Below are 11581 nucleotides of genomic sequence, written 5' to 3'. Positions count from 1 at the left end.
CTCTTTAAGGAAATATAAGAGCTGACCAAAAAAATTCCCAGTTGTATCTTTATATTCTAAACCAGTCCTGCAATTAAGAAACCCCTTCCGTGACACTTGTAGCTATGAGATTACGGAGAAATTTCTGGAAAGGGAGGTCACAATCTCATGTTTATGATGTTAAAGAATGATGGGGAATAAAAACAAGTGCTGAGCTCCTGTCATACTGTGTCAACGTGTGTGTTTAAACCTAATTTCCTAAAGATGAATTTAGTTAAGAAGTGCTTTAAACCTGAGCAGGAGCTTCCAAACAGCACACAGTTGCTTTCATTTCTCTTATTGGTGACACACTGGGAATTTCCCACAAGCTGCAGGTAGTGATTCATTTTATGCACAACAAAGTAATCACTGAGCTCCTGATAAGAGCCATCCAACATGCATGTCATGGTTGGTGGAGTGATAATGCAGTATGCTTAGAGCACCCTTTCTGCTTCTCACCTCCACTATGGATCTGAAAATCAGGTATATCTGAGTTCAGTAGCTGGAACCTTTCTTTACCCACCAGATCTCTTTTTACAGCACAACCTAGTATTTTCAACACGTGCCTTTTCAATTTCATACCTCCTTGTCAAGGAAATGAAACTGTGTGAACTATGAGATCATTTTCAGTGGACTTGAGTTGCACTCATACGTATATGTGCAGGTGTAATAAACTCACTGAAGGAGGATTCAGCAACTTGACTGTGATTTCATGGTACATTTCATGTTATTTAGTGAATCACTTCCAGGAATGTCGTATATATATCATAATATCATGGGTATATATATATATATATATATATATATATATATATATATATATATATATACACATATACATACCCATGACTGGATGTAGCTTTTTGTGACCCCCTGTAACATACATCCAAATGATAACATGGAGTTACATTATGATATCATAATGCAATAACACAGCATTTATCTGTACTGAGCTGCGACCTATTCTTGGTATCCAGCGATGTGCTTAAAAATGTCCTGGTTAGATAACATCTGCATGTACTTTGAAACTCTCTAATCTGAAGATAGAACAACAATAAAGATAGCAGGCTTATTAAAAGTACTGATAATAGCTGGCTCGCTGCCATAGATAAGTGGATTTTAATGCAACAAACACACTTAAAGGCAAGTGCTTCAAAGATTGAGGGATAGTGATCAGGTAATGTTCGTTCAAGTGCAATGAATCAATCTGGCTTGGTCCTTCATAAATCAGTTAAGCCATAACTCACACTGGCTCCTCAAGAATTCATTTAAATAACCTTAAACCTTTTCCTGACATACTATAACCTTATATATGAGGATTTCTGAACATTAGAAATTCTTGAATTTTTTTCAATAAAGAGACTCTGAAAAGCCCCCATGAGCTGTAAAATGTATGCCTGTTTTAAAAATCAAACCCTTCAGAGCTGCTTCAGAGGGTCTGTTTTATTCACAGTATATTCACATTATATGCAATGCCTCACACATAATCAGAAAAGATGAGAAATAAACAAATGGGTCATTCCCATCTTTAGAGTTTATACAGAAAACGACTCTCTAAGGTCTCAGCTGTGTGCCATATAAAGCCTAGCTCTAAATCTGACTTGGGACGTTTGTGTTTGTGTTGTTGTTGTGTCTCCCTTTCTGTCCTTCCACACATTCATGTCCCTCCCCACTTTGAAACTTTTGAACAGTTTAGTAAAGGCAACAACATCCCAGAGAAGAGTAACTTAAAAAAATAATAATAATTAAAGAAAATATATCACACCTCTGTTGACTTTGAACTGTCTGACAAAGGTAAAAATGTTAAAAAAGAAAATCATCTGAAGAGAAAAGATCCACACATGAAGCAGAGTCTCTTTCCTCAGAGGTGTAAAAATACTTTGAAGTTGGATTGTGTTGATGATATTCATTCTGAAAACTGGAAGACAGACTGTTCATTCTACTTTTTCCTGTACTGAAGAGGAGTATAATAGCTCTGCCAGTGAAAGAATCTCTTCTCCAGTCCCCACTGTGATAATAGTTAGATACCTCTTTGCAAGTGTGCATGTTCCTTTTGTGTAACTGCAGGACATATTACGTAATTTCTCTGCTTTATGGTGCGTATGCTTAGAAATAGCATGAAACAGACGCCCCTAATTACAGCAATAAAGATAAGAAACGGTGAGGCACAGTGAGGTCTGCTATAGAAAAGCAAAAAAAAAAAAAAATGTTATTGTTCATCTTCAGCAATAAATGGAAACTGCACACCAGTAGACACAAACAAACTGTGTTGTTTTCTCAAAAAAGTCCACTTTTTGACCAATTTTGAGAAAATCACAATTGAATTTCGAGTGTGTAAGTTTGGCAGACTCACTAAAAAGTGTGAAAGGGCAGTTGTTCCCAACTTTTATTGATTGAGTCTCTTTTAAAACAAAGCAATGTCTCCTTGCAATCCCTCATCATTGTTTATGGCCAGTTGAACCAAGTGATCTTCTGGACTCTTTTAGAGTAATTCACTAGAAAAACAAGAAAGAATAGAGGAAAGTTTATTCTTATACTAACAACACTATACAGTAGCTCAGTAGCTAATGTCAGCTTGCTAACATGCTCACAGTGTTTTATTTTTAACGGGTATAATGCTGACATAAATCCATTCGATAGTTCTCAAGACATTTCACTCAAAACCACAAACGTCAACCTCATGGTGGCACCAGGAAGAGTCGGGGGATCGGAGAAGTAAGCATGCTTCATCCTCTGAGGACCATGAACGAAGATATATAAATGCAATGGCCCAAACAACCCACTGACAGACCAAGACTGCTGTCTGTATAGCCACAATGCTGACTGTGGAAAAATTGTGAAAAAAGGATTAACTTTAATGATATGATTCAATGATATTCAATAATCATGAAATATATATAGCTGGTTTGATCCAGAAGTGAACTGGTGGCTGGATAAAGGAGCAGTGAGTTTTCTGTCTGTATCACCCTGAGTAAAAATCAATTCAAATTAATTTGAGCTTTCCAGTGACAGTGACAGATGAGGTTAAAAGCATGACTCTCTCCACCTTGTGCTTTTGAAAGGATTAAAGAAGAACAACTCTAAATCAACCCTGTCCAACAAAAAATGAATGTGAAACCACACAGGAAATCAGTCCTGACTTGTCCTGATGACATCAAAGGTCACTCTAAACTACCTGTGAGTAATTAATTCATCAGCCAGTCTTTCTTTTGTGCCTATTGGCTGTGAGCGGTCTGACAAACACTGGGTTGGACAGTGATCAGCTGGGATCGGGGGATGCATTTGAGTGATATGGCATTTCAACTTTGTCCCTTGCAACAGACTCAGGCATTCCCCCTTAGACAGAGACAGAGCCGCTGAGAGGAACGTATTGATCGGACTGTGTATTTATATTCCTGCTGGACAGTTTCACTGTAATTTCATCAGCTGCTGCTTTAATGTTGGAATTATGACACTGACGACAGACAAGGTAAGACACATTTGTAATGAGCTCACTGTGCACAGCTGTTGGTTTGTGTGTAAGAGAATGATTAAGACTGAACGCGCTTAAAGACAAATACCAGTTTTAAAGAAGATCATAGTGGATGTGTATTAGTTTAAGCAGTCTTTGTCAAGGGTAAGTGTTGGATTGAGCAACTTGAGTTTGAAAAAAAAAACCCAACTGAAGGAGTCATATTCCTGAAAAACAAACAGGCAAAAAAAGTTTTCCTTTTGAGGAACGAGGACATTAAACCCATCACTCAGAGTGGTTCTTCGTTTCAGGTGCATGGTGGGATGGACCTCGCTGACCTCCTGCTCACTAACACAAATGAAACCACCAGTTGCCACAGCAACCAACCGTGGACTATCACAATTCACGACGTGAGTACGGTGGTCATTCAGGACATTTTGCTCCTAAGCAGAGTCACTCAGGGGACGACATTATCTCAACCAGACATGTATTGAATCTCATTAGAAGAAAAAAATCAGACTACTGAGTGCTATCTGTATTCTCAACCAAGCTCATATGTTATTGAGCTGCACCTTAGGAGATACAGGAGCTCATTTACAGTTTCACTGTGTTCTCCTATATGTCTGCATCTGTGACGGACAGCGGCAAGGCCATGGCAGGCAAATGAGATCACGGAATTGAGTCGGTGTGTTTATGTTCTTGCCTGTGATCGTGTGTCGGAATATGATTATCTGATTAGAAGACGGGATGATGTATACATACCCTCCTCCCCGACAGACCCTGAGCCCCGAGGGAAGTACTGCTGATGACTTCTTAGACGCCCTGCTGGGTGGGAGCGACTCCTCCTCGACTACAGCATCCCCCCTGTGGTCACCCTGCACCACTGACAGTGGCATCCAGGAGGACCCCCCGGCAGATCCCACAGAGAGCCTTCATCCACCCTCCTGCACGGCTTTTCCAGGATTGGACACGCAGTCTCTCCCTCACCCTCCACCTTTGGAGAGTCAGCTACCACCAAACCAAAAAACGTCTTATGTTTCTATAGATCTAGGTAAGATTAGATGTACAGTTGAAAGGGAAGTTATGATGTTAAACACTGGCTTTATACTTGCAGCTACAGAGTGATGTGTGAAATAGTAGATTGTTAAAATACTGAACACAAATTTCATGTTAAGACACATAAACCCTAGACAGGTGAACCACAGCACTGGACAGTCAGCTATAAAACGAGATGTGGTGTGAGATATATCCTTTTGTACCCTCTGTTGCAGAATGATGAGAGCTATTGACTGAGCATTTTGACAGTTAAGGGCCCTTTTAAGGGGCAGATAATTTAGTTTTCCCATTTCTGAGTGTTTGTTAAGGATAAAAGCTTGTGCATTTGTTGTTCATCGCATGAGGAAATTGTCTTTTGAGAGCAGATTTTGAATAATAGTCCCTTTTCACATTGCTGATTATTGACCCCTCAGTGCTAATAATACTTTTAAATTGACTGAGTAAACCCAATCTGCGACAACACAAAGATATCAAACACATAGAAAAGTGTGACATATATTTTGTAGAGTGTTTTGCAAAGAGCATCGGGGGGCAGCAGTCAATTAAAGACAGGCAGCAACCTTAACATTTTGTGTTTTCTTTGAATGGCATTCAGAGGGAATTTTGTGAATCATCACATGCTGCTTTACTGGTTCAATCTGCAGGCTGGGAGTCAGATGACCTACAAGAGCAGTTTGGCTTTGCATACTACCTCACTACAAACCAAACCTCCCCTCTGTCGTCCACTCAGGCTCTCACAGTGAAGGATCTGCTGCTATCCAACCTGGGACAGACGGTAAGGAGAGAAGAGTTGAATATCTCTGTGAAAGAATGACAGTTTGTGAAGCTTTCTAAACATTGGGGATGTTAAATAAAATTCAGTCTCAGTGTTCTGAACTGTACGACCCTCTGCTTCTCTGTATAATTTACCCAGATACTTTTTTGTGGTAACCTCTGAGAGCAAGAGATCAACCCTTTGCACCACATAAACAGAATCTTAAGCATTTTATGAACTGGTACAGTGCCGTCTTTGGGTAAACTGCCCAGTGAGAGACTTAAACTGGAAAATTCTGTCCATCTGGTTCACAGGCACAGCAAATCCCTCAGCATTCCCTGCAGGAGCTTGTACTTAATGAGGATGAGAAAAAGCTTCTGGCTAAAGAAGGGGTGAACTTACCCAACAAACTGCCCCTGACCAAGGTACACACTTACACTTACACACTTGCATGTATGTAGGGCAGATGTCTTCACACACACACACAAACACAGCTACAAGTCTAAATCTGTATCCCCAGTTACACTACCTCTGCCAGTTGCCCCCCTCCCCTCCAACCCAGTTTCCTATCACTTACCCTTTTCTTCCTCATTCTTTCTCGACTCATTCCTCCCACGTGTTTCATCTCCCTGACAAGTTTGAAGAGAGGGTTTTGAAGAAGATCCGGCGAAAAATCCGCAACAAGCACTCAGCTCAAGAAAGTCGGAAGAAGAAAAGGGAATACGTTGATAGTCTGGAGGGAAGGTAAGAGCTCAGCATCCTCACTCAACACGACATTATCTCTGCACACCTTCCCTTAGAAAATTAAACTTTTATCTGTACTCATTTGTTGTGCTCTGAAGCACTCTATAATTAGCCTATTCTCTCATACACTTAATTAGCTTTAATAAACTGATTGCATGGGTGGAATGGGAACATTTTTCAAGAAGTAAATCTCCACTTTACTATTTCATATCATTGTTGTTAAAGTCTTTTCAACTTGCCGATACCTGGTGTTTATCAGGTGTTTTCTTGAAAAAGCTCCTAAGGCTCCCAGGAAATTCACAGGAGCAGTTTGTTTGGAATAAAAAGACAAAGAGCTGAGTTGTGGTAGCTGTCATGGCTGACCAAACAAAGAAACATCAGATTCTCACAGAAAGTCAAACCTTTTCAAGTGAAAAAGATTTCACAGAGCTGAACAAAAGCTAATTGATATCTGGGGAATTACGCACCAAAAACACCACAGAAATAACAGAGTTCTCACTGTAGTTGCTAAAATCAAAACACAAGAACCTTGCAGATTTTTTACTTCCACTGATACTGTTAATTACATTTGAGGAACGCTGAGAGTTTTTAGCAGACACTTCCACGTGAGAAACCTCCTACTAGGACAAAAGTGCTAATTTTTCAAGCATAAGAAATGTATTATCAGGTTATTAAGATGGTATTGTAAATTACTATGAGAGTATGATGAGCAAAAGGGGGGACGCTGAGGATGCTGTGTAGACGCAACATTTCACAATAGAGAGGCTGAGGTTTTTGTCAGGATGGAGCTTAGTTTAGTCCTCCTCCACCTCCTCTCCCTCCAGGCTGTGCAGAATGAGCCCTATCACATAGCCAGCCATTGTCACCGATTTGTTAATCCTGCCTGCCTCCCACATGTTGGCTCATCCGCCTCATCACACCGACGCAAACAATGTGGAGTGGTAGAACTTGTAATTTGATTCATTTATTGAAAGACTCCTCAAAAAAGGGCAGAGCAGCAGTTCCCTCACATGAATCTGTGTGTCAGACCCCTCCAAGTTTATTCTTCATCAGCCTCCTCCAGGCATTGCTTGATCTCACTGTTGCTGAGCCTCAGATAATTATCCTGTGCACCACTGGAGTCTAAAACATGCCATCATTGATTCATCTCAGAAGAGGGGAGCCATATGGGACTGTGGGGAAGATAGGTAGATAGTTTTGTAAAAAATGGACAAGCTGTGACCAGTCTGCAGTAACCAGTGTTTTCCACCTGAATCAATAAACACATATTTTAAATTTGCTTCTACCTCCTGTCAAATGCAAGACGGATTATGTGCTCACAGCAGGTCCTCAAAATCAACAAACAAACCTTTGTGCGTGTACCCATACTTAAAAAAAATTAATTAATTATCGAATAGCAGCTTTAAATATCTAACAGTGTTTCATCAACATCTCATCGAAGCTTGAGCTCTGTTGCCTCGAGACAACAAAAGTTTCATGATGGGTGAGATTATCAGCAAAGAGCAGAGTCAGCATTTGTTGGTAATTAAGTCAGCCGCAAGCAGAGTGTATCAACAGGGTATCTATCAGTCATGGTTCAGCTCAGTCACAGGGCCATAATGGAGGGTGAGTCATAGTGAGTAAAAGAGACAAGGGAGACAGCAGAAGAAGAAGGGGGGTGAGATAACACTCAGCAGGCGGATATTGGCAAAGAGAGAAACGAAGGGGAGACAATGCAACATCAGAACACAGTGTTATTTGATACCCTTCTTTCCTAATTTTAGCTATATACCTCGTCTCTGTCTCTTTCTGTAGGATGTCTGCATGCAGCGCGAACAACCTCAAGCTGCAGAGGAAGATCCAGCAGTTGGAGGAGAACAACAAGTGAGTCCTCAGATGAACCAACAAGGGCTGCCACTCATGATTACTGTCATTATTGATTGATCTCTTTGGTCCCAAAAGCCAAGGCGAGATCTTCAAATAATAACAATAATAGAGTTTATTTGTGTAGCACCGTTTCATATTTACAAAAGGCTTCACAAGAGAAAAATCGAATGAAATTACAGTAAAATAAAAGCATTATAAAAACAACATAAAGTATACAATAAGATATTAGAAATAGTAAGTACGTTTTTAAAAAAAATGATAAAAGCAACAAATTATAACATTTTAGAGGCTGGAATGATTGAATATTGTCATTCTTCGTTAAATAATGATTAATTTTTAAATAAATGATGTTGATTGACTAAAGGATTAATCAATTAATCAGTTGACCATTTCCTCAGCCCTGCCCCGCTTACTTAATACTGTACATACTCGTTCTTGTTCCCAAACAGTATGTTTCATTTTTAACATTTTAAGAGAAAAAGCTTTTAGGATGAGGATTGACAGATGTGTTTGGGGTTGCTGAATGTGAACTTCCCCAAAACCAGTAAAGAGCGGGACAGAACTGCCAATGTTAGCTTAAATTCCACACGGCGAGGAAATACTAGCTACACGGTGAATGTCCTAATCGTGAACAGGCCTATAACCCCACAAACTAATGCCGTTAGTGATGTGCTCCTTGGCTTTAGATTGCAATTTATGTTAGAGCAGACAAACACACTGTGTACTCCATCACATACACATTTGTTCTTGTGTTCTTGGGTTTTGCAAAGGCTGAAAAAGATGCTCTTTAAATGTTGAGTATTGAGCTTACTGTGGACAACAATGCAACCTGTGGAGAAAGCCAACGTAAGATGTTGGCGGATTGATTGAAAGTACTGATAGTACCAAGTCTAAGCTCTTGAGCGAGCTGCTGTAAAAACAGTACCACAAATGCAGCTCAAGTCTTTCAATCTTTGCAGTTCCTGTTATGGACTCAATTTTGGGCATAATCTCAAACACAGGAAATAAACCCAACAAAATACCCCTTAAAGTGGTGCCTTGAATATTTTAATGTCTCAGATTTTATTTATCATTTCATCTTACTCTTGGATTTGTCTTCATGTGGCTAAATTGTTTGTATGAGTCATGTCTTGTTCTCTCAGCGTTTCATTGATCTTTTCTGATTTTGTCCCCGGGCCCCTCCCTCTCCAGATGAACACCCCGGTTAAGAAAACTTTCTACTTGTCAAAAACTAGGGGTGAGGAGGCTCAGTGTAAAATTACCAGAATACAAAGCCCATCAAATTTTAAAACCTCACACAGCTTTCTCTGACTTTTCTTCCTCTTCATTCTCATTATGCTGCTTTCTTCTTGATGCTGGCAGAGTGCTGCGGTGACTTGAAATAAAACCTGGGAAGAGGGTTTTGCGTACATACTCTTCCCCGCCGTGTGTTGTTCTTGTTTTTGTTGTTTTAGTTGCCAGTGATCATAGACGCTTAAAAAATGATGCCTATGTCTCGAGGAACTCATGTGAAAATTTTACAGTCTCTTTCATCTTCCGTTGGTATTTGTATTGCAGTGCTCTATTGGAGCAGCTAAGCCGGCTACAGGCTCTCCTTCCCAACAGCTCCAGCAAAGCAACACACAGAGGGACCTGCATCCTGGTGAGATATATAACACATTAATTTACACCATTGAGAATTTTATCTGACAGCATAATCTGTATCAACTAAATGATAGATGTAGGTCAGTGCCAGAGCACATCATTAAAACCCTCTGCCTGTGCTCTTGACTACTGTTGTGTTTACCGTTAAGATTTTAATCGAGTCAAATGTTTGAATAGCACCTGCACTCATCTTTTGTGCAAAATTGCATGTAGATTATGCCTAATAACTCCCTTTCTTCTTTCCCCCGTTCTTTCTGTTATTTCCTTCTGCCCTCTGTGTGTTCTGTGCTTGGCCTCTTTTTGTCCTGCTATCTGTATTTATGTCCAGGTTTTGCTCCTCTCCTTCTCCCTGCTCATTTCCTCACATCTTCAGCCAGAACCTTACAGCCAACTCAGCCGGGGAGAGTACACACAGACTAAAGGTCTGTAGACACACACACGCTCACATTTTGTCTCTTTCTAACACAAACACAGACACACACTCACTCCTGTCCACTACGTCTCTGCCCCACAGTGCCATCCCGCTCCCTGCAGTCAATGGATGAAGTGCAAGACGCCCCCCCTCTTCCTCTCCTCTCCATCTCCAGGGGCTTTGAGGATCTGTACAGCCTGACGGAGAAGCTCTGACACCGGACAGGTCTCCCAATGCTAGACGTCCCAATCTTTCACCACACCAGGATGACTGGCACCGGGACAATCATGTTCTCGGTGCCCCCAGGAAGAAAGACGTAGCAAAGGAATGCAGTCTTGCTTGCAAGTGCAGCATCCAAATGAACAGTTTGATTGCTTTTCAGCATCTGTTTCTCACTGCAGAGACTGAGTGAAGTGTTATGGTGTGTTTGCCATCCGTTCCACAACACAAACAGCTAATTAAAAGATTGTTTCTAACTGAAATTCACTGACTCAGATGGAGGTCGGTGAGGAGGTCATCCAAACAGATTTTTTTTTGCTTTGGAAAACAGTGCCTGTGGGACTTGGTGGAGCATGTATTATATTGCTGACATACTTGTGCAAGATGTAGGCATGTGCAATCTGTAAAACAACACAAATGTATATTCACTGCTGTATTTTATTATTTACTTTTAATGTATATGTTGAAAAACTTTAACAAAAATGATTTGAGTTGTATTTTGTAAGAGTTCAGTGCAATACTGCCACAGCACACTGGAATTAATAAGCCTACTCCAGTGAATTTTGGAAACACCTTAATAGTTTTATTTCTTTCAGTTATGCCATATGTCCAATTTGCATCACAAAAATAATGAGGCGATTTTGGAAATTACTTCGTAAGCAAAAGCTGCTGGATGATTTCTCACTTCATTAAAAAAAAAACCCTCTAATATGTATATATATAATATGTATATATATAATATGCTTCACTTCCATGCCAGCTGCCAATATAACAAAGTAGGCTTCAGTTGTTAAAAATAGTGGATATATCAAAAGTCTTTGTTGTTTTTATATCTGTAGAAATATAATTATTGGCTGGTCACATATCTATGCATGCTATAAAGTACCCTTTTCAAGTGGGGTCAAAACATTTTTTGCAAAACCAGCTATTATTTGATGCATTTGGGAGATAATGACTGAAGCTGCCATATTATGAGTATGTGTATATGCCGGTGTGGCGGTTCACATAATATTCTGTCCAGAACAAAAACATCCATAATACATCATAATTCAGATTCTATTTTACAGGATCAGCTGTAAATATATGACATAATTTGTAGCTCAAAACAAAAAGCGAAGAGGCAACAATAGTTCATCTCTGTCCGTATTCAGCAGCTCACATACAGTACATGTAGTGTACTATATTTTATTAGTTCACTGCCTTCGCAACCAAAGATTGAGGGCAACAACGAGGTCACGTGTGGATTTATTTTTGAACTGCTGATGTTCCAGCAGCCTCTTCTCACTGTAATAAGGTGAACTCATTGTATTATAGTGTATGTCTGAAATTCTTACTGGAATACAGTTTGCAGAGAGGGCTGCAGCTGACTTTGAGACAATGAGGTCATGTTCAACTTTGGAGGATTTACAGTATGACA

At 40.0% G+C, this 11581-nt stretch overlaps 1 protein-coding gene across 2 annotated transcripts; it reads left to right on the top strand.

Moving 5' to 3' along the window:
* Positions 1-3134: 3134 nt before the first annotated feature.
* On the top strand, positions 3135-10873 carry LOC127362028 (cyclic AMP-responsive element-binding protein 3-like protein 3-A). Of its 2 annotated transcripts, XM_051397289.1 has the most exons (11): positions 3135-3195; positions 3340-3487; positions 3781-3879; positions 4247-4520; positions 5170-5300; positions 5594-5704; positions 5917-6023; positions 7818-7886; positions 9447-9531; positions 9862-9955; positions 10048-10873. In XM_051397289.1, the coding sequence occupies exons 1-11, from the start codon at positions 3167-3169 to the stop codon at positions 10158-10160; spliced, it is 1260 nt and encodes a 419-aa protein (XP_051253249.1). In that variant the 5' UTR covers positions 3135-3166; the 3' UTR covers positions 10161-10873. The 2 variants fall into 2 exon arrangements, with proteins under 2 accessions (XP_051253249.1, XP_051253257.1); XM_051397297.1 differs by lacking the exon at positions 3135-3195 and having other exon boundaries at positions 3261-3487.
* Positions 10874-11581: the final 708 nt, after the last annotated feature.

This window comes from Dicentrarchus labrax, unplaced genomic scaffold (assembly GCF_905237075.1).
Source record: "Dicentrarchus labrax unplaced genomic scaffold, dlabrax2021, whole genome shotgun sequence".
NCBI classification, from domain to species: domain Eukaryota; kingdom Metazoa; phylum Chordata; class Actinopteri; family Moronidae; genus Dicentrarchus; species Dicentrarchus labrax.
Note: the sequence above shows the minus strand (reverse complement) of the source record. Positions and strands in the feature narration are given on the sequence as shown.